Below are 24168 nucleotides of genomic sequence, written 5' to 3'. Positions count from 1 at the left end.
AATAATGCACGAACGCAGCTTAATAACTTCAAGCTCTTAGCGAATTAAATTCGAGAGAGTTAAAATCGAGATTCCAATCTGATAACTTAGCATCATACCAACGGGTTTCCTACGCAACAATATAAGTTGTAGTTTGCAATAATAAGATTAGTGGGTTCAAACCTCGTTGTAGTTAGAGTATTTTCTTGACCATTTTCAAGATAATAATAAATAATTTAAAAAATACTAAGTATATATTACTGCGTCTATCAGTAGACATTTAGGACTCGGCCAATCCAAGACAACTTCCTTTCTTTTCCTCAGCGCCACACTCTCTCTCCTAAATCACTTCTTCTCCACTCACTAACAACCATACTTCTTCATCACCTCTTCTTCATCTCTTCCTTGACTTTTATTTTATTTTATATTTATCCTATAATCATATAAACTCACTTTTATTAAATAAAAACAATACATTAATAAATTTAAAATAGATTACATCTAGAAAATAAAAAAAACACGATACATACATAAATAAATAAATAAAGACAACTGTTACATTATTATTAAAAAAAAAAAAGAAAAAAAAACTTCTAACGTTGACGATGGTTTTGTGGCAAGATCCAAATGTGTTCGACTAGAACGCTAAGAAAACGGTTGTGCGTCACTCGATCATACGTAACTGTGTTTCAACTCGTTGCTCCCAAGTACGAACTGGCCTCTCGTCTAGAATTAACTCCAAATCGAGAGGACTAATTACACGACTGTTATGATCAACAACCATGTTGTGGAAAATGCCAAAATCACACAAGTGTACATCATACGTTTAATTTTGTTGATGCTCAAAGGACGCGCTCCATGAGTGAAGATTTGAAAACGACCTTGAAGCACCTCGAATGCACGCTCTACGTCTTTCCTTGCAGCTTCTTGATAACGCTTGAACTTTGTAGTCTTGGGGTCCATGGGACACTTGAAAGACTTCACAAGTGTAGACCATTCAGGATAAATACCGTCAGCTAGATAATACCCCTTTGTATACTGCTGGCCATTAGCGGTAAAGTTGACCACAGGAGCTTTATCTCCAAGGAGCTGGTCGAACAAATCAGATTCATTGAGTACGTTGATGTCGTTGTTCGAATCGACAGGTCCAAAGTAAGAATGACAAATCCACAAATCATATGAAGCAACCACTTCAAGCATAATCGTGGGGTGTCCTTTGTCGCCACGAGTGCCTTGCCATGCGATGGGGCAGTTTCTCCATGGCCAGTGCATACAATCAGCGCTTCCGAGCATACCTGGAAAACCATGCACTTCCAAATGTTTTGTGGTCAGTCGATCAACATCTTCTTTGGTCGGTTTTCTCATATACTCTGCGTTAGGGCTGAGCATGGGTCGGTTTGGGTCGGTTTTGACCCAAAACCGAAACCCAAACCGATTAATTTGGTTTTTCATTTTGTGGAACCGATTGGTTCGGTTTTTAAGCGGTTCGGTTTTTCGGTTTTTTATCTCGGTTTGGGGCGGTTTCAGTTTTGGTTAGGCTTCTTGATGAATAAAACTCGATGTATACGTTTAGTTAAGTAATGAGACATTAAAAAGTAAAGCTTATATGATGAATGGAAGAATTTGCAGGTGGGGGAACGAAGATGACGATCAGATCTATTTCATTTTTAGTTTATACAGTTTTAACCCTTAAGTTTATAACTAGGTTACATATCTAACTTTTTGTATTCACAATTTTCAGTTTGTCACTAACATTAAGACAAAGTTTCAAGTTTAACCCTCGTATATTAGTACTGACCGATCATGTTAGGAAAAAGTGACTTATATTTTAGATTTTTAAAATAAATTATATTATATTTAGTTTATTCCTAACCAATATTATAAGAATATGTATTAAATTAAAATATATTTGGTTTTCGGTTCGGTTCGGTTTTTAAAGTCGGTTTTTGCATATGAAACCGAAACCCGAACTGATTCGTTCGGTTTTTGAAAAATAAAAACCAAACCAATGGGTTTGGTTCGGTTTTTGGTTTTTTGGGTTCGGTTTCATCGGTTATTTTCGGTTTTCAGTTTTACGGTTCGGTTTTTGCTCACCCCTACTCTGCGTGATACAATTGAACAATGCACTTACAAAAAGCGTCCAAAGAATCGTATGACATTTGTCATCCCATTTCCAAGTACTCATCTAATTGGTTGGTGCAAGTAGTGTACGTTAGCTAGCGTACAATGGAAGTACATTTTTGAAAAATGTTTAAAGTTGGAGCACCCACAACATCGAAAGGAGGATTGTGAAAGTATTAAAAGTGAGCCGGTAATGGTTGTATGGCGTTAAAGGATTGTATGTCCTTCACTATAAGGATAAACATTTCCTTGAGCATTCGAAAATGCCTGAGAAAATAATCAGCAGGAAAGACGGGTTTCGGGACGAAGTAATGATTAAACTAACGGGTTGCCGCATCAGCGTGGTTTCTGGGAATGCACCTTCTTGGTGCTTTTGGTATGTTCGACCGTGTGGAACTCTCGGCTTCTCTTTCTCCATCTTCCAAAAAAGTAACAAATGTGTTCAACACTTCTGGATCTATTGTATACCTATGAATGTAGTATGTTGAATTTTCGTCGGAACTTGACATTTTTGTTTTATGAAATGGTTATTGTTTTATATTTGTATGTGTGTGTGTGTGTGTGTGTGTTTTTTTTTTTGAATGAAGTGGGGTTAATGATAGAATGATGAAAGTGTATGTATATATAAGGTGGTTTTTTTTTTTTTAAATTGTAGCCGTTAACTTCAATAAATAAATAAACAAGTATTAGGGTCAACTTGGCCCGCTCCCACTTGTCTACCGTCATCGTTGGGTCGAAGGGGGAGGTGAGGATACGCTTCAATGGGGGCACTGCCAACCAGTCCTCGTCGACGAGGCTCACGAAGGAGCTGTCGATGGGGCGTTGGCATAGGCCTTAGTACGTGACATACTGACATGTCACATTTTCTCTCTTTATATTGCAACTGTACAGCCTTTGGCTAAGACCCTTTCCGCCTTCAGGATTATTTACACTTTGCAAACACATTTTGACATAATGTCCAACCAACAGATACTACTCTTGACAATTAACACATACAGGAACAATACAAAACAAAATATGGACATAGAGTTCAAGTAACCTAAAATATATAATTTCTCATAAGAATCATTCATAGACAAGGAATTTAATCCACCAATATTATGGTTGTCTTAGTTTCAAGTCTTTTTATCTACCATTGAATAGAAGTTAGCATCAGAAAACACATTTGAATCTCTCTCATCTATTGATCTCCTTCATATAATCAACTAAAAAACTATACTTGTCGCATTGCTTACCGAAACCAAAACTATATTTAAAAAAAAAAAACTCCTTTAAACTCTTTCTTCACCTTTTTTTCTTTCTTCCATCTGCTATTATTTACTTGCCACTTCACTCTAAACACTTTCTTTTATTGGTAGTTCAACTACATTTGCTTGCAAACGGGCTATCCGGAAGATCCAAACCTTCATTGCTTTCGCTACACATGAATAACAGTACAAGTTACTCACAAAATTCACTAAAACAAGACATCAGTTAGCAGCCATTGCATAAAGATTCAGCAGTAACATATTTGGATGACTACTGACTGATCCTTCTGCAGTGACTAATGAGTGTTAGATAAGGGGTCGTACTTGTCTTGACCAGCAAAGTTGATGTCCGCATGATCTAAAAGATGTGTGATGTGCTTTGGAGATTGAAACTTGGAGTTATCGGCTTGATCTAAAGGATGTAAGACACGAAATTAGGATACACGCTTGTAAAAACCAATCAATAGAAATCGACATGTTTAAAACCTTACCTTCAGACTCTTTTTGATCATCAAAAGTGTTTTCAATGTAAGAACGTCCTCGTGTCAATTGTACTTGTGAAAGGCGCGTCATCTCTAGTTGTATTGCTAACTCATGCTCATCTACTAGTTGCCTACCAAACATTCTAGAAGGCTCTAATCCTGTTGATTACTTTAGAGAGTCAAAATATGTTCTCAAATTGAATTACATAGTTGATGTGATTCTGAAGTAAGCAAGGTCTTACTAGCTTGAAAATCCAGATCCATGTCCAGATGCTGAGAATGGTCATAGATTGGCCCCTCTAGTTTCTCAAAGTACTTTCTGAATGAAAATTTAACCCAAAAATGAGTTGTTAACTCTATATTTGGAATTAAAGCACGAAAACTAAGAGACTAAAAGGAGTACGAATTACCTGTCAAATAGTTTACACTTTTCTCTATAAGGTTTTACAAGAACACGAGCACCACAAACATAATGCGGGTTCCCTTTTGATAAAACCATTTGCACCGTCTCATAATTGTGAAAAGTTACAAATCCAAACATCCGTTTTTGTTGGCAAGGAATTCTCACATCTTGAACTGGACCAAAGTTACTAGAAAACACAACAAACAAAAAGTTATGATCTGAAAATGCAAAATAAACCTCAATTACATTAAAATGTCATTGCTCATGTCTTAACACACACGTTATCAACTAAAAGGCTCTTAGATTTGTAATATCCCCAATTGACTATTGATTTATGGTTCTTAGTTCAGAGATGTTTAACAAACTGTGAAAGTTCAGTTATCCGCTTATTTATTATTCCATCCGGTTATTGATTATAGGTACAAGTAGAGCTTGAAAATGAAAACAATTTACTTCGAATGACCAGATTCAGGTTATGCTTCATCGGGAGCAGGTCTAACTGATTAAACAGGTCATTAGAACTTTATCTAAAGGAATTGGGTCAAAAGTATCCAGAGTGTAATTATAATGTATAAAACCTCATAAATCATATAAAATAATAAAATAGATGATTACTAAAACAGTATTACTGTTTGACAAAAGGTTTCAGGTCAATCCAACTAGGACAGTCCTGTTTTGACCCTTATCCAACCCGCCTATTTTGCTACCTCATTAATCATTATGGTATGAGTTTTTACCCAAAGTAGTCAGCCACGTCATCTTCACTAAATGTGCTTTCAGCTGGAAATGTCAAATAAATCTGCTTCGAACCACTAACAATAGGGCCCGGACTTGTACTATTGCGCTCAAAGCGGTTTTCCATGTACCTTGATGCATCCTCAGCCAAAACTACTGCATGTTGCCCATGAGGTCTGCAACTTAATCAATCACAAATTTTACTCAAAACCAGAATAAAATCCCACAAAATAAAACAAAAGGATAAATAAAGATCTAAGTAAACCTGTCTATGAGCCGAATACTGTTTCTCAATCGAGCCAGAAGCTTAGTCAAACTATAACCAGCTTTACCATGTCTTTGACTCTCAGTTAGGTAACCTTCAGCTTGAAGGGTCCTTCCATATCGTTCATAATAAATCATAGGCAATGAAGCAATTGAGATTGGATTACCCCTTCTTGATTTCAAGATTTCAGTGATTTCAAACTCAAGTTTTTCAAGTGAACCAGGTGAGAATGCAGCTTGATCTTCAATAAACTCAGTCAAGTTAAAGTCAGACATGGATTGCGCATGAAGGAACTTACAATAACTCCCATGTTTACAATGCCCTCTACTGAAATAATGACATATCTTTGTTGAGTTTCCACCCTTTCTTCCTCTAAGACCAAAACTTCCATCAGGGGAATAACCATTCTCAGGAAAACTAGTCATATCTCGACTAAACGGGTCAAACTGATCGCCTAAACCTATGAAATTATCATGATATTGTAGTGGCATTGGATGGGGGATCTGCAAAGCTGAAGGCGTCGAAAATGGTCTGTGTGATTGAAATATCGGGCCAGGTTGAAGGGATGGTGATATAGGAGGTGAAGGAACGGGTTTTGGGCCTAAGTTTAGTTCTATTTTAGCTTTTTGTATCAGGGTTTGGATTAGATTATCCGGGCCAAAAGCAAGACGAATCATTTCGCGGTCAGCATGGTCTAGTAAGTATATGTAACCGATTATTTTTCGGGTTATAGTTTCTGATTCTGTTTCTAGTATTCTGTTGTATACAACTTTTGCAGCCTCAAAAGCTTCCATTTTTACACCTGCCCATAAATAGCCCAAATGACAAATTGTTCAAAAATGTAATTGAATTCATTTAATCATATCAAGAAAATTAAAATAAAAATAATACCGACACACACACATATACATATATTACACACACACACATATACATATATTATACACACACACACACACAAGAATCCCTAGATTAGCAAATTTTCATAATAAATTACATTCCAATAAAAACAAAATAAACCCGAGATTAGTTGCATGAATTAAATATAAGTTTATGATTTATTTTTTTACAAAAACAAGAATTATAATAAACATACAAACATGGTTTCTTTTATTTATATGTAAAGAAAAATAGACCAAATATTACAAATATATTTGAGACATGAAACCTTGTTCCATGGTGATTTATTTTTTTAAACACATAATTAACATTACAAAAAAACCCCAAAATTATCAAGATTTGTAAACAAAACCTATACCATAAAATCATGAAATAAAGCATAATAAACAAAAAAGATAAAAACTTTAAAAAAAAAAAAAAAAAACTTACCAAAGTAAAATGAAAACAGAGTGATGGGCTTCCAAAATCACACAGGAACACCAATAGTTACCATTTTGTATGTGTGTGTGTGTACAAATTCTTCTTGTAATTATCTGCAATGAAAAGAAAAAAAGGACAACACTAAAAAAAACAAAATTGGAAAACAAAGAGACAAAAATGTTGTGCTCTGTTGCCAGTGTGTGTGTGTTTTATTAGATTTTGAATGAGTATGTGAAAAAAAATAAACACACACTTACAGAAAAAATAAAACAAGTGGGACACTTTTATTTCATCATATCTTCTCTTCTTTTTAGTAAAAAAAAACACAGCGAGTGAGTGAGAGTGAGTGTGTATTGTGGTGGGTGATGTTTTGAAATGCCCCCACAATTTTGTTTTTGCTACACACCCCCACTACAGCTTGGATTGGAGACGTGCATCCTATGTATTTACCCTTTTGCCCTTGTTGGTTAACTTTAAAAAACTAATTTGAGTGTTTTTTTTATGGATATGATGTAATTTTCAAATACCAATTGCCATTAGTTAAGTGCGATTTTAATATATTATTATTATTATCTATTTGTATACATTATAGTTTTAGTTCATAGTTTTACATTTTGTTAAAAGAAACAATAAATTTTATCCAAAACAAATCTTTCATAAAAAAATTTTCTTAGTTAAAAGTTATTTTAAAATAACGAATCATTTTTGCCTTATTGTAAGTGCATGATCAAATTTTTTCTTATTCCATATATTATTCCATATAGACGTATCTAGCTATTTTTATAATGGGTAACGTCTGTATAAGAACCATTCCCATATAAACATATTTAATATTAAATTAAACTTTATATATTTATATATGAATAAATTTTTTCATATATATCTTTTATATATGAACATATTTTTGTCAAGTTATAATTTAAAGGTTTTATAATTCTTTTAGTTCAAATGCTTCTCACATAAAGTTTTTCCTATAATATATATGTGTTATTATGAGTTTTTTTTACTTAAAGGTTTTTCTTAATGAAATTCTTATATGATAGCTAGCTCTCATAGTCTCATGTTTAGTTACTCGTATTTGTTTTCCAATGTTTTCTTATATTAGATAAAAGAAGGGGGAAAAGGTTGTCGTTGCGAGAATTGTGTTAATTATTATAAAATGATTGTAGAAATGAATTGATCATGACAGGGACGAAACCGCCTTGAGAAATCATATTGCTTGACGACGAGTTGCTCATTTAAGGAATGGATGAAGAATTAGTAGGTGATAACACTACAATATTCAGATAATCATTATGTTTAAAAGAAACAATTAACCTCGATCAACCATTACATGCTCACGTTATGTTTAAAATTTTGTATAAAGATTTGAAATAATTGTATAATATAGTATGGAATTAACAGCTTATTACATGCATAAAAAATAATACTTTATATATCAATAACCGCGCCCTTGAATTTTTACAAGACAAAGTACAAATTTTAATGCATCAAAATAGATAATACTGACAGCCCTTAGGCTGTCATTAACAAAACTCATATAGTAAAGTATGTTGTAGTGAAACTGTGAAAGTGTAAATGAAATTAGTTTATGAATGTGAGTATATTTATATTAGTAAAAAATTGTAAAAACGACCAGTTTGAAAATTGTGAAAAAGATATTATTTCTTTATTTTTATAAATATTAAACGATCATCTAAAAATATATAAATTCCTTATGTAGAATGCGACGATTGAGTTGTCATGGGACTCGCCCACCTCTTCTTCCTCTCATCGGTTATCCGAATCATCAAACCAAAAATGTTCAAGCGACAAAGTCATGCCAACAATTCCAGAAAAACGATCACTTCCTTATTAAACCATTAGAAACTCGTTGACACCAATCTAAGTATTAAAAATGGCTAAAGATAATTAATACAGTAGTGATTCAACCTCAGATTCTTCTTATTTAATTTTAGCATCTGATTGCTTAAATAAAAAGCCCCCGACGAGATACCTGATGTTGTAAGTTAACCCTTAATTAATAAGTATGATACAAAGAAAGTATTGAATATTGAGACAATAAGAGTAAAAAATGACAAAATAATAATTAGTGACATATCCTTCTTTGTCATGTTTGATTTGATTGTTATTTATCAACATGCACATTTTAAAATAATAACTTGGAAGTCTAACAATTAACAAAATTATTTAGTTTTATATTTAAAGTGACATATCCACTTGTTTGCACCAATGTCCCCATCAAGTACAGTAATATAATTAACTACAAATAATAATTTTACGAAAATATTTTCAAATATTATATAGATAGAATAAGAAAGTGATGATAGATAAAGGGTATTTTAGGGAATAGAAAAGAATATATCAAAATGATGAGCGGTTCTAGCGGCATGATCAATGGGGAAAGCCAAAGCCAGATATCTCTTCCCTCTAAAAGCTTTGGTTTCGGTTAACCAATCCCCACTTTTCCCGCCATAATAACTTTGACCATTTGACCTTCTAAATGTACAAGCCCCAATGCACAAAGTATCAAACATCATATGTAGAAAACATCATACATTCATACGAAGAAAAGCTGTTAAGGGGGAGGGAGTGGTTTCGCCAACCTCAAACTTCCTCAAATATCCACATCACCATCTTCCAATAAAAACTCTTCACCTCAAACTTCCTCAATTCACCCCAAATCACCCCAAAATGGTGGCGCCACTTACCCCAACCCTAATTTCCACATCATCTTTTTTATTTCCATTTATTTTTACTTAACAAATTCACAAACTATATTAAAATTAAAAACCATACCCTTTTATTATATTAAAAACTAAAAAAATTACATAATACTTAAAAAAAGAAACATTACATAATACTTAAAAAAAAAAAACATTACATAATACTAAAAAAAAAACTAATCATCGAGATACGCCAAATCTTGAGCCCATACGTGCTCCGTAAGATCATATCGAAGGCGATGGTGAACTTCTTCGTCTATCAACTCCGCATACACACTTTCATCGTACACCGGTTACACTGGCGGGTCCATTATATGGACCGGTGAGATTGCCTTCCCGTCCCTCTTAATGATCATGTTGTGTAAAATAATACATGTATGAACATACTTCCCAATTTTGTCTTTCGTTTGAGGTCGAATAGGTCGTTGAAATTTTTCCATTTACCTTTGAGAACACCAAAAGCTCGCTCGACATCCTTTCTAGCCGCCTCTTGCAATTTCTTGAATCTTTTTTCCTTAGGGTCGGTTGGATACGGGTATGCTTTAACACGTGTTGACCACTTGTTGTAGATCCCATCACTAAGATAGTAGCCACGCTTATAATCCCGGCCATTCACGGTGAATGAAGAGTCCGAAGCCGTTCCGTTACGCGCTGTGACATACAAATCGGATGTATTCAACACGTTGATGTCGTTGTTCGACCCCGGGACACCGAAAAAAGCATGCAAAATCCACAAATCTTGTGACGCAGTGATTTCAAGCATAATAGTTGGACCGTTGTGGTCACCCCTCGTGTATTGCCCTCTCAATGTCTAGGACATGCCGACCACTCGACATGTGTGCAATCGATGCTACCAAGCATTCCGGGCATATGATGTCGAAGCTCGTGGGCCTCGAAGATGCGCGCAACGTCATGTGACGTCGGCCTGCGTAGGTACTCTCGGCTATACAACCGAATGATGGCATCACAAAAATAATTAAGAGTCTCACGTGCGGTTCTTGCTGCGCATACGGTCCCCACCTCCTCTTCTCTCTCCTCGGGCTCACTACACCAATTCCCTTCCATTTTACCCCACCCCAAACCCCTGGCGACGGTGTGCCCGCGCGGGGCCGGGGTTCCCCGCACTCCTCCCCGCATCCACTCCCACCCCTCTTATATTGCATAACTTGGTCATGTTTAGTATGACAATGGTAATCCACTCAAATGAAAATTTACATGATCCGATTTATTATTGGTGGATATGGATGATATCAAATGGATAAATATTGGATGTGAAATGAATATGGATGTTAATTAATTGGATATAAATAAAAATTTGTCATCCATAAGTGTAATTCATTAATTAAATTAGCTATTTTTTTTAAAGGGCAAATTATATTAAATTAAAAGGCACAAACGAAATACAAGACACCGGGAATGCAATACAAATACAATTACAATATCTAAAAACTAACAACTATTTATATTTATATTTGTTACATATATAAATGTATATGTGTTTAATACATTTTACATTTTTGTTGGGTATACATATAATTTATACAATAACTTTTTAGGTAGTTTGTTCCTAAAAGCTTGATGTTGCAATCAAAAAGTGTATAAGCGGAATTAAGATAGTAATAATGTCTTAATACCTTTGTCACTATATTCAATACTTTAGACTATTGGACTGCAAAACGTGTGGAACTACAAGCTATGAAACTAGCGACTTTTAATTGTATAATGTAGAAAAAACCATGGCATCTGATTGTATAAAGTTGAAAGAACATATTTATCGATGATAATGGTGTTTACTACACATTTCGAGTTATATATTCTTTTGTTTGTGAAAGTATTTTAAAGATATCCAATGAATATCCATTTATCCATCTCATATATTGTATATGGATAGATGAATTATTATTTTTTAATTAAAATGAATATGACATTTGATCCATACTGATCTAGATATAAAATATGACAACATTTGATCAAAAACCGATCGTCATCTTTAGTCATGTTTGAATTTAGAATTAGAAAAACTTTTTCATTTTCTTTTGAAAAAGGTAAAATATCATCAAGATATGTTTTAAAGCTTGTTGAGAAGTTATATTTTGATTTATATTTTGTAAATACATAAGATAGTTATGCTTAATGGAAAAAACTAGTCACGGCCTATGTTCGTGACTATGTTTATCATATTTAAAAAGATAATAATTTACAAACATTGTTCCATACTTAAAACAGTACCGATGTACTATAAGTTATATGTACAACTCGACACTTCTTCTATTAACAACTAAAATTTCATGAAAATGGAACTTCGACAAGATGTCGAACAATAATACACGTTACATCAAATGTGATGGTCTTACAATTAGCAAAAAACAATCTAGTATCACAAAGTGAGACATAATGACTCAAGGATGTTAATAGCTTTTCGCGGCATTATGAAAAGAGAGAAGATCGAAATAAATTCCAAGAGGCCCCATAACTGAAGTTAGAAGAGTAGCTCGAGCCGCAATGGAAAGAATATTCACGTTCCATTCCCACAACCTCTTTTTAATTTATTCAATAACGGGACGCCTACTATATTTTTTCGAACATTGGGACGCCAACTATTAACACGAGTCATCCAAGAACCAATCGGGATACCAAGCTTAATTAAAAGGAAGTGAATCCGCCTTACAACCATAATGCTCGAATATGCTCAATCAATATGAATTACTTAAAAGTGTATTTTTATAACCCGCATATTAACTTCTCTTATTTTAGGAAATTCAGTACTTTTTTATACCCAAAATACCATTATTTCTTTATACTGTTTAATAAATAAAACAACTCTCTCTTTAAAAGTTATGAAAAATTTATCTAAAATAACATTAATGATTAAATTACAATATCAGTTATTTATCCAAAATATCTCATTAACCTTTTACATTAATTATCTACACCACGACGCCGCCTCCACCACCAACAGTCGCTCCACCGCCACACCATTCCCACCACAACCACCGCCGTATTGCGCGAGTAACGTGCTAGTGTTTATAGACATGTTTTGAATGTGTAGAAAATAAATAATTATATTATTTAAATTTCAATTTTAAAATAGATTGATGTTGCGATTCTTTCCAATCAATTTAAAAGGTACCATAATATTTCAGGCCCAACCCAATATGGGTTTTAAACCCATAGTATAATGTTTCAGATTCAGAATATGCTTTCATTTGGGTTCCACTAACTTAGGCTTGAACATTTTTCAATTATTTATTTATTTACATGGTCTCATTTGAAGTTTTGAACAAACAATTTATCATGCTTCTATCTTTAAACTAAGCGAATGCCTAACATACAATTTAGTTTTTTTTTTTAATAACCTCTCAATAATCCACTACATATATGTGGAGACTGATACTTAAAATTAAGTGAATCTCCTGAAGGTCAAATATCCTATCCTATTTACTTTTCAGAATGACAAACTATTCTATTTCTAAATTACATAAATATGTGGATGGAACTCAAGAATACCAAAATCCATCAACAATCCACCCCGTTTAAAAAATCATTTTTGTCACTTTTATTACATTTTGTGTCCCTAAAGTAAGGTTTGTCGCATAAATGATGAGCTCATGATATCGCCTCATATTTTGTAATTTTCGCATCAACATAAGTCCTGTACCACACGTGATTCTTTAGTTAAAAAACATATTAACGGTACCTAGGTTACTATCAAGTACGGGTGTTCGTGGTCCGGTTTTGACTAAATTTCAAACCAAACCGACATATCCGGTTTCAACATATATAAAACCAAATTAGACCACGTATGTTGTCTAACCGGACCAAACCAAACCATATAAGCCGGTCCAGTTTGGTCGATTTTACGGTTTCGAGCTTTTTTTTTTTTTTTTATCTCTATGTAATTATATGTATAACTTTTTTCTTTTATCACATAATTATCATCTTAATACTAATAAAACCATTGAAAAAGTTGCAAATAGACTGTACTTTATACTTACAACATCATTTTGCATCTTTTAATGGAAAAATTATAGAGCAATGAAGATAAAAAAATTAAAACGATATAGTAAAGTTAGACTAGGATGAAAGTAAAAATAAGTATATATTTCCAAACTATGTGAGCAAAAATATCTCATAATCTATTACACATGTTATTAAAAATGTAAATGTTAAATATCTCCGGTAACTTAGAGATATATGTGACATCTTATATATATACATACTTTTTGGTCCGGTCCGGTTTTGACGGTTTGTTTTTTTCTCAAACTATGACCGGACCAAGGATCTCGGTTTTTTAAAACTTAAACCGCCGAACCAAATTTTAGCAACTCAATCCGACCAAACCAATCTAAGTGCGCCGGTTTGGTCTGGTTTTAACGGTTTAATGAACACCCCTAATATTAAGGATTACGATCCTTTAAAATTGATATAAGTTGAATCAACTTTATCTTTTAAGAAATATAGGTGGCCATTTGATTTATATAGTATTTAATTTTAATAACCTATTTATTTAAATAAATTATTTAATTAATTCTTTTTTAGCTAAAAGGCTTTTAACATGGTTAGTATATTACGTAAAAAAAAAATACATCTGAGTGTAAGTTAAAGTACATTGTAAACAACTAATTCAAAAAGAAAAAGTAATTGATTCAAAATGGGCTATTTTAGTTATTTTAAAAGTTAAAATTATAAATGTACATCGTAAACAATTTCATTAATAGTAATATAGACATATATATTAGATAGAAATATTTAAATTAGTGAATAAAATAAAAAGTTAGTTTGAATAGATAAGAGTAGGAAATATTAAGGTATTAAAAACAAACCCGATCCAATACAATCGAGTCTTGACCGATACAGCTGAATCTTGGCCAATTCAACCGAGTCTTAACCAAATTGATCTGAGTATGGAACCCTGACCGATTTTCAGACTGGGTATGAAAAACTCGTATCGTCAATCAACCAATACACAATCCGACTCGACTGTATCGGCCAAGTTTCACAACACTAATCAAAAGTCAAGAGTCTTTTGGTTAACAAACTCATAACATGAAAGGTCATGTAAGTTTATATGAACCAAATCCAATTAGACTCGCACCCATCTGACTCAATGTATTGAAATGATTGGTTTTAACCAATCTTGTGAAACTCGTCCGATACAGCCGAGTCGGATCGTCTATCGGCTGACTAACGATACGAGTTTGTCATACTAGGTTTGAAAATCGACCAGAGTTCCAGAGTCGTGTCAACTTGGTCAAGACTCAGTTGTATCGGTCAAGACTCGGCTGTATCAGATCGAGTCAACCAAAGTCAAGCCTTTTTTTCCTTTATTTTAAAGATTTTATCAAATTATATCATGTTTAAATTCGAAGTTTTATATATATTTTTAATTTTTTCTTACATATAAATTTAAAAACTATTATTTATATATAAAAAAAATCTATTATTAAGCGATTCGAATTGGATCTATTTTTTCAATTCCACAACCCTTGGTTTTGACCAGCAGTTGGTTTCGTTCGTTACCTAAATCTCCCCAACCCGCTCATTTTCTAAAATGATCGGTCGTCAGGTTTGAATATTGAGTAAAACCAAGTCTAGATCAAAATAGATCCAATTAAAAAAAAACATGTCAAATAAATTAGAGCAAAATCAAGTTAGGCTTTACCCTAATTTCATGATTTAAGTTTGTTAGACATATTCTATTAAATAATTATTTTCCATATAATAAATAAAAAGCCACAAATATATGCCCTAAAATGATTAAGTTTTTTTTTTAAAGTTAGTTCCGATTCAAACGTGTTGGAAACAATTAAACTCTCAAACCCAATAACTTGAGAAAAACTCACCTTCAAGGCTAACATAATGGATTTAGAATTAACTACTTAAGTAAATAAATTACTAATATTATTATTTCAATAGTTATATTATTTGTTAAGTAGTACTGAGTAATATTTTATGAAAAAAATAAATAAATTGATAATTTAAAAATAATTAAATAAATCAAAACAAAATTAAAAAAAAGTTGTTTCACCATTTTATTTATGGTATATTTTTTGATGACAAGATTTGCAAAATCCCATTCGAACATGCTTTTAATTTTAGTCATCGCCCAATTAAAACCCCCAAAAAAAAACTTTTACCCAAAATTTTTAAAAATCATAAACAGGTGAAGAACAAGTATGTCTAATTCACTATTTGACATTTTGACTACTTGTAGCCTAATTTCTATTTTCAGTCTCATTCCAATCCAATTTTCATCAACAATTCAAAGTGAAGAAAAAAGATTGAAATGATAGACATGGACTGAAAATAAAAAATTCGAGTAGAAGAAAAATATTGAAATGGTACAAGTGGCCGGGCTGCAATAAGGATTTGAGGATAAAAGAAGTAAATCAAGAATATCTTAATTATACAAACCTGTGAAGTTAAATACTGGACAATAAAGGATTAAAATCTATAAAAAAAAAAAACAGAAATAGAATTAGAGTTTAGGGATCAGACTGACGTGCAAATAGATTTCGATCAGCATAGCATTTAATATTATTAATGCTTATGATAATTTTTCGATATCTTTTAGCATCATTTCCCTTTATCGTCATCATATATATTTTTATAAAGAAATAAACACAACGTTTGTTTTGAAAAATTGGATTTTTATAGGCTTTTGATAGCTAATAATGACTTGAAATGTAAAAACGGCAGAGCCGAGAAGGAGAAGTGAAGATTGTATGTAAAACCCTAATCTTTATGTTGGATTTATAGGCCCATCACGAGGGTTTAGATGACCAGATTTATCAAATAGCCTCCCCTGTGGTTTACTTGATCGCTGCTAGTGGCCCTTCTAGTATTTCATAGGTCTTAATAAAGGCTTTTCAAAAACAAAAACAAAAAGGAAACGGGAAATGAATCGATGGTTAATTCTCCCAAATTGATAACTATTAAAGAATAATATGTGGAAAAGTTAAGGGTGAGATTAGAAAAAGAATTAGTGAATATTACATATCAAATTTCTTATAATTATAGAAAGATTTCTAAGTTAATTTTTAAGAGTATTTATCATTTTTTAAATAAAAAAAATAATTGTTAGATCTATAAATAGCGAAATACATCGCTTAAGAGTATAAAGAATATAAAAACGAATACTTATACTAAATTTTAGAGTACATTTTTTTAAAAAACAAGTATTATCAATATAATGTCATTTTTTACTACGACAGTTAATTCAGAAAATAAAGACATGTTTTCACGAAATATCTATGCTAGGCGAGATGTTACCTTTGAAAACAACATTGTTTCGGTGTTTTCATATCATCAACCACCAAGTTAGACAAATCGCCTCTAATATCTACTTGTATTCTCTTAAAAATAATTTGAAAATATCTAAACAACTATTTATTTTTGAAAGTGTTGAAAAGTTATGAAATATTTTTACGTAACACCCTTAAAATATTTTCATATACCTTAACATTAATTAATGATTAAATAACACTATTAATCATTTATCTTTTGAAATATATGCATTAACTCTTATATTAACTATTTTTACATCAATTGTGTACACCACTCGACGTTGCCTCCTCCACCAATAATCGCCCCCACCACCATATTGTCGTTGCAACAACCACCACCGCATTGCACGGATATCGTGCAAACATTATTTCAAACCAGTGGCGAAGCCACTTTGGGCTTAGAGAGGGCCAAGGCCCATCCTGGAGGCTTAATATCAACAATATATTATTTATAAGTTTAGTGAAATTTTAGTAATTTACAAGATAAGACCCATCCTATTTCGAAAGATAAAAAATCAAAAGTCACGTCCCATCAATTTAGCATATTATTATTAAGGTAGTTTTAATAATCTCTATCATTTTTAGTTAGAGATCACCATGTCATTCGAAATGTCATATTTGCAGTCAGTTATTCTCTTGTTTTGGCCCATCCCGCACTTATACTTTGGCTCCGCCACTATTTCAAACAATATCATTTTTTCTTAAAAAGAAAAAGAGAAAGTTACATGCTTATCACCTCCTAGCACACATATGCAGCCCCAAATAACCTAGCCCAACTCACAATTTTTATAGTCTCATAACCACTGATAAAAGGTGTTTTGAAAAACAATATTTTTATTTTCAGATTAAGTAAAAGTATCTAGAATTCGTATTCATATTCTTTTTATAAGTCACATAGAATTAAAGCATTAAGTATTTAGAACAACATGGTTTTTATGGCCAATTCAATGTAACTGTAAAATTGGATTTTATGGATTAGAGGGTAGCCCGTTCATTCGTTAGGGAATCCTTGAATATTATTGGAGCAATTGTTGGCAAAGCCAAAACCAAAATAGTAACCATATATTGTCCTTGCCGTAGACCATCGATGCTGTCCAAATCCAGCATAGTTGACACGATATTATCAAAGACTATGTTAGGCCATAAACATATTAATATAACACCATTAATTTCACCAATCCGTGTTCCATTAAGAGATTAGTTATGGGAATTGGAAGTTGGCTATATACAAATAGTACAAAAAATCTAAGAGTTAAAATCGTGCACCCAGGAGGACACGCCGAGCTTCATGACCGACCGGTCCAAGCTTCTGAGATAATTCGTCGCAACCCCAAATGTTGTGTGGCTCACCCAAACGTGTTCAAACAACCGTGGGCAATTGTGCAACCGGACACAATGTTAATGCCTGGCCAAAAGGTCTATGTGGTTCCAATATCGACTGTTAGAAAACTTCAAAAACTATCCATAAAAAAATCTCTGTCTTCAGGACTTGTGGACCGAGACAGTGAAAGTTCTAAAGAAGACGGTGAAGATGAAGGCTTGGATAGCGATACAAGTTGTTGCTCGGTGGAAGATGGTGATGGGACTTGCGTAAAGTCATTTAATGGTGGAAATGAGTCGAATAATAAAAGTTGTTTTGCTTGTGGGTTGATGGGGTCGAAACATAAAGCAGGACCAAGCAAAGGAATTGGATCAATGCCTTCTTCGAGTACTGGTGATCAACGAATTGGGAAAAATGGAGGATCACCCAAGAAGTTGATCACAACTCATGATTATTGGCAACCGAGTCTTCATAGTATTGTTGAAGAAAAAAGCGTTGGTGTTATTGAAGAAAGAACTCTTCATGGTATTGTTGAAGAAAAAAGTATTAGCATTGTTGAAGAATGAAGCATAAAGAGTGAAGCTTTATAATTTTTTTCTGGGAAAAGTATTTCTATAAACTTGGTAATAATGTCAATTTGTTACACTGATCTTATTAGGATTACCAAGTAATGAAAGATATTCCATATAGCTAATATTACTTATAAGTTCAAAGTAGTCAACAAATCATGAACATCTTGGTGTTGTGTTCTTTGAGGCATTTGTACATATGTTTTGTTGGTGTTTCAAATGAGACTTTATGATTTAGACCTCTCTATGTACAGCATATTGAACAGTTAAATAAAGTGTAAATGTATTTGTACTTGACACGAGTTTTTCATTCATTCATTTTGTAACTTTTATAGTTAAAGTCATGAAATGAATATAGAATTTGTTGTTTTGCTTATTTCTAGATTTATAATTGTACATTTAGCTTCTAGTACATTGTTAGGGGCTCATGATAATGTGGTTTAAAAAAAAATTGTAACGGTACTTACAAAGTTGTTATTCAATTTGTTGTTTCAATTCAATATATATAGTGGTAAGTGGTAATACTTGTACTACAGTAGGTAGTGGCAGTGTGGCGCAGTCAAGAACTCACATTAAAAGGGCTGATTACTTGAATGAAGGTAGCAATTGGAAAAAATTATGTGGATCTAACTTTGTGAATGAATGAAAGCTTACATAGAAATTGTGTTGGTTAGAGGAAAATGAATACTCTTTAACTTGCTCTGCCTCTGATTGTTGGTTTCATATTGGAGAAATGCTAGACTTACAAATATTATACAAACATAAATGATATGCGACATGAACCAATAAATAAAAAGAGAGAAAAATAACAGAGAAAAAATGAGTTGATTTGATTGGTGGAATACGTATTTGTAAACTTTTGTTTGTAAGTGTACCATTATACTATACTTCACAACTCACAATAAATAAACGCATTTCGGCATTTGATTATCAAATACCCATAACAATAGACATAAACTAAAGTAAAAATAACAACAATCAAGAACAAACGACTTTGGTATTTTACGTGTTTATGTCTAATCACTCACGGGCCAAACTAAAGATTGATATACTAGAAATTTTGGCTTAAGGTTACAATTAATCAGGAAGATAATTGTTGTAGATGAGAGAATTTTTGGATAGAGTAACTTGTCAACCAAGTAATTTACTTGTACTCTAATTAAGAACTTCTATATCTAAAGTTTCCATACTTGATACTTGTATTATATATCCCAAGGACTTCCATAATTGATAGACTTGTCTAACTTTTATGGAAAATGTAACGGATGTATTTAACGTGCATAAAACTTATACCTTCCATATTAAAAGCCCGCCCCCTGATTTTCATGGTAAATGTACAAACAATTTATGCACCTTAAACACAGCCCTAAGAGCTGTATTTAGCAAACCCCAACTTTTATTTATCAGCATATAAAAACAATAATCCATAAAATATAAAATATATTTATATTTATATTTAATTTAATAAAGTAGGTAACCCCTTTATGCTAATGGGCCTAAAAAGAACTCAGTTTTAAGGAAATCTACACATATTAAACCAAAAAAAAGGTAAAGAAAAAAAAGCCCAAAAAGAACCCAAAACCAATACTTACATAAATTTAGAATGTGTATGAGTATGATGTGTATATATAAGGTAGGTTAATGTTATAAAAAGAAACTCCATGTTATATCACATCGTTCTAAAGTCGAATCATCTTTAAACTTTAGCATTCCACCTGGTCGTCCGTGCGTCCGTGTGTTCCCCTGTTAATTGGTCGTCAACCCAATTAATTAAAAAAAGATCGATGGGTCGACGAAATTCAAACAAGAACAAGAAACCTCCTTCCCCTCCCACTTCTTCTTATTCGAAGCCCTCTTCCTCCTCCTTCTCCTTTACTCAAGCTCAAGGTATATTATATATATCTCATTATATTTTTCTTCTTTATGCTTTCAATCTTGATGATTTTTTCTTTTTATATTTATCTAAGGAAATTCATATAACATGGGTGAATATATATTGAAGTTTATGTTTTTACACTATCTTTTTTTTTCTTTCTAATTTGCCGTGAAGGTTACCTAAATAAATTATGCAACACGAATAGCACTTGTCTATATATATATATATATATATATATATATATTTATTTAACGTGCGATACATTTGCAGTCGACCAAGTATAATGAAACGGGATTGGGTATTGTTGTTATAGCAGTCGATCAAATATAATAAGTGACGCGTTAATTCCTAATGAAGTGTAATTCAACACTGAACATGTTAGTTTGTTTAATTCTTAGTTGTTGTTTCAATGGGTTAGTGTCGTCGATAAACAAACTGAAATTACATTATACTAAAAAGAACAAAACGAAGCGTACATTGTAAGCTAGCTCTAATAGCATATTAGGAAGGCAAGTTCTAAAAAAGTTTTACCTAGAAAGGTTGACACCATATATATAGGGAAAAAAGTTTTGAAAAAATCTGATCTGTTAATCTACAAATTTGAATTGGACCGAAGAATGTGCACGCTCAGATGTACAGTCTATAATCTAGACTAAACTACTTACAATTTTGTATATCGTTACTATACTTACACTGAAGATATGGTTCTGCAGCTCCAGTTAAAGTTCCTAGCAAGGAGGAATGCATAGATAACCTATATAATTCATATGCCACATCGTCCATGATTGGGTAAGCCTAGTATATCTAATTATTATATTAAATATGTGTTCATTTTGCCACTCTCTGCATCATCTCTAATTAATCTCTAAATATGAATTCCGAACAGTCCTGAAGGAATTGAGCGTCTATCTTCTGATCTTGGAATTGATTACACCGATGTACGGATGCTAATGCTTGCTTGGTAGGTTTCATTGCTTCCGTTTTCAGCTGCCTTTATTACCTTTTGTTTCTAACGCACTGATTGGTCTAAAAAACTTCCAGGAAAATGCAAGCTGAAAAGCAGGGATTTTTCACCCTGGTAAGGAAAATATGCATTACTAATATTTGGATGCTTCTAGGAACATTATGAATCTCATTAACCTTAATGGGTGATATTGTTTGGTGGAATACACTTTTTAATTACTAATTTTCCTCCCAATGTTTATAGGAGGAGTGGCGAAGAGGCCTTAAAGCACTGCAGGCTGATACCATAATTAAGTTGCAGCAGGCACTTCCAGAACTGGAGAACGAGGTATACGGATATAAGCATACTAGTAGGTGTAACAATTTCGACCCATTAACTTATGAATGGGTTGTGATCATCCCTAACGAGTAACAACCTTAATGAGTCATCCTGGTTAAAATAGAGCAATAGGTCAAACGGGCTGGACTGAAAAATTTCCAAAGCGTATTTTTCTAAAATGCATAAAGTCGCCTAAATCTGTTTGTTCAATAAATGATATAATATAATTTTGGCATTAAAGTTCGACTGACCAATTATTGTTTAGAAAAAAGAAACTTTCAGATAAGAACCATGTTGGGTCGACCCAATCTGACCCATTGCAATCTGGTCAAAAAATACATGTATTGATTGTATCCCTTTGTCTGTCCTGTCCATTTTGTCACGTCTATATGTACGGATTTCTAATCTTGTTATTTTGTTTCTTAAAGGTTCAAAAGCCAGCAAATCATTTGAACTTCTATACCTATGCATTTGAATATTGCCTAACAGGTATGAGAAGTCCCTAGCCACTTTGAACTTTTCTGGTCCTCAGCTTCGTATTATTCATTAGCATCTATTTTTATGATTATGCAGAGGATAGACAGAAGAGCATAGATGTTGAGTGCATATGTCAATTACTAGAGCTTGTTTTAGGATCAAAGTTCCATCATCAGGTCAAGTCGTTTGTTAGGTATCTAAAGGTGAGCTAGAACTTTCATTATATGCAAACTTTTACATCACAAGTACTTTTAAGAGTGTGCCAAGATGAGTTGACTGCCAACATGCCCATTGTCCGTTTTCATTATAATTTTGTAGTGATGGTTTTATTAAATATGATAAGCTATATCATTTAAATAATTTTAGTACACTTTAGGTAACTTCTGGAGTTTTGATCCATTTTGATCTAGTTTATCAGAATTTTGTTTTTGTATGTTGACCATTTGACCCGTTATCATTCAATTCAATTAAAAACAACTGGTTGAAATGGTCACCTCTAATTATTGTTCCTAACCACCATGGATACAAAATCTAAACGATAGTTGGGCAAACTATTCAATAAAAAACTTAGTGGTGAAACGGTGTACAAAAGAGGAAAATAGGGACATTTCAAGCCTTTGACCCTAGATAAAAGTAAGAAAATAGACAGGATGATAATATGAATGAAGCATCGTTAAATGATTATTCTGTCATTGTGCAGACACAGGTGGATTACAAGGTTATAAACACGGATCAATGGACGGCTTTCTATAGATTTTGCAATGAGGTAGTCATATGTTTGGTTTTTTCTTTCAATCAACCGTGTTTTTTTTTCTTCCCATTTTTTTCCCCCTATAGTTCTTACTTCTTAGTCAAGCTTTTTAGCTGCTTAGCCTATCACCGTAGGTGTCAAAAAATGGACTGATCGGGCTAGTTGGATCACGTGTCAAACAAGTACTTTTAAATGGGTTACAACGGGTTGGGTTGTCACCAGGAACTTTTTTGTTTAAATTATTATTTTATGACAAAATGCACTGTTTAAAGTTTGACCACAAACATTTTACTATGGTGACAATCTTATAGTATGATTAGTTTTCTTTTAAGGTAATATGTTAATTATTGAAATCTCACCAGTTAGAGATGTATCATAGCCCAGATCATAAACCCACAAGTTATGTAAAAGCTATGAATGAGAACGCACATTTGATTCACCTGCGTGTTAATTTCATCTTATAACGCAACTTTATCTTTCACAGATAAGTTTCCCAGATTTAAAAAATTATGATGACACACTTGCTTGGCCCCTCATCGTGGACGATTATGTAGAGTGGATGAAGTCAACAAAGACCTGATTAGTTCTCACTGAGACCATGGCTGAATGGCTGATCACTGTGCATATTTCTGTTGCAACGGCGCATATATTGCTAAAACTTTGTTTAAATTTATTTGGTTTCTTCATGAACAGTTTTTAATAAGTGTTCAATGCTTGTATTCATTTTGAAAATACGAACACCTAATAGAAATTATAGGGTGATTGATTATTTGAACAGTGTAATTAGTATATTTTTATGACATGAGTAAGGATTAAATATATTTGTTTTTAAGCTAGGTTTGTTTGGTGAGAATGTGGATAATCAAATATTGTTGGTTGTAGGCAGTGACTTGTTACCTTTATATATATGAATGGTTTACTAGTAAATCTGAGGAATAATAATCAGTCAATACTCAAGAGTCAAGAGGCAATATGGATACTTTACAAAAAATGAAAAAAACAAAAGAGGCAATATGGATGGGCTGAGTTGTGTAACGGGAGAAAATGGGCTGGGTCAAGTTGGGCTGACCATAGAAATCTTTTTATCTGACTGGCTGTATGTAAACCGAAGGTCTCTTTGTTGGGGTTTGTTTTTTCGAGCTTGTAATAAACAATGATATTATTCTCCGGTAGCTATCAATCATTATCAATGCAATACAATGAGACTAGTAATATCAGTTTACATTACTCCGTATAGTTTATGTTGGTGAACCAGTCACCCATTATTTTGCAAGCAAATATCACGTTACAAAAAGGACGTAACAAGTAATTAACAACCATTTATGTAT

At 32.8% G+C, this 24168-nt stretch overlaps 3 protein-coding genes and 1 non-coding gene across 5 annotated transcripts; 1 reads left to right on the top strand and 3 right to left on the bottom strand.

Moving 5' to 3' along the window:
* Nucleotides 1-735: 735 nt before the first annotated feature.
* LOC122610703 lies at nt 736-1431 on the bottom strand. The gene has a single exon (XM_043783670.1). It carries the CDS (start codon nt 1429-1431, stop codon nt 736-738), a length of 696 nt encoding a protein of 231 aa, XP_043639605.1.
* Nucleotides 1432-3129: 1698 nt separating this feature from the next.
* On the bottom strand, nt 3130-6669 carry LOC122578677 (zinc finger CCCH domain-containing protein 18-like). Of its 2 annotated transcripts, none has more exons than XM_043750694.1 (8): nt 6562-6669; nt 5233-6034; nt 4970-5149; nt 4240-4419; nt 4072-4148; nt 3839-3988; nt 3672-3759; nt 3130-3517 (listed from the first exon to the last, which is right to left on the bottom strand). In XM_043750694.1, exons 2-8 carry the CDS (start codon nt 6024-6026, stop codon nt 3460-3462), a joined length of 1527 nt encoding a protein of 508 aa, XP_043606629.1. In that variant the 5' UTR covers nt 6027-6034; nt 6562-6669; the 3' UTR covers nt 3130-3459. The 2 variants fall into 2 exon arrangements, with proteins under 2 accessions (XP_043606629.1, XP_043606631.1); XM_043750696.1 differs by having other exon boundaries at nt 4970-5143.
* A 9094-nt stretch (nt 6670-15763) lies between these two features.
* Nucleotides 15764-15866, bottom strand: LOC122580723. Its single transcript, XR_006320865.1, has one exon. It is a non-coding gene; the product is annotated as a small nucleolar RNA Z122 (small nucleolar RNA).
* Nucleotides 15867-20216: 4350 nt separating this feature from the next.
* On the top strand, nt 20217-23659 carry LOC122580432 (DCN1-like protein 5). The gene is made up of 9 exons (XM_043752705.1): nt 20217-20341; nt 21044-21119; nt 21217-21291; nt 21372-21408; nt 21538-21621; nt 22041-22101; nt 22186-22292; nt 22790-22855; nt 23325-23659. Exons 1-9 carry the CDS (start codon nt 20239-20241, stop codon nt 23418-23420), a joined length of 705 nt encoding a protein of 234 aa, XP_043608640.1. The 5' UTR covers nt 20217-20238; the 3' UTR covers nt 23421-23659.
* Nucleotides 23660-24168: the final 509 nt, after the last annotated feature.

The sequence above is a fragment of the Erigeron canadensis genome, chromosome 8 (assembly GCF_010389155.1).
Source record: "Erigeron canadensis isolate Cc75 chromosome 8, C_canadensis_v1, whole genome shotgun sequence".
Lineage (NCBI taxonomy): Eukaryota > Viridiplantae > Streptophyta > Magnoliopsida > Asterales > Asteraceae > Erigeron > Erigeron canadensis.
The sequence above is the reverse complement of the archived record's forward strand: the minus strand, read 5'-3'. Positions and strand labels throughout refer to the sequence as shown.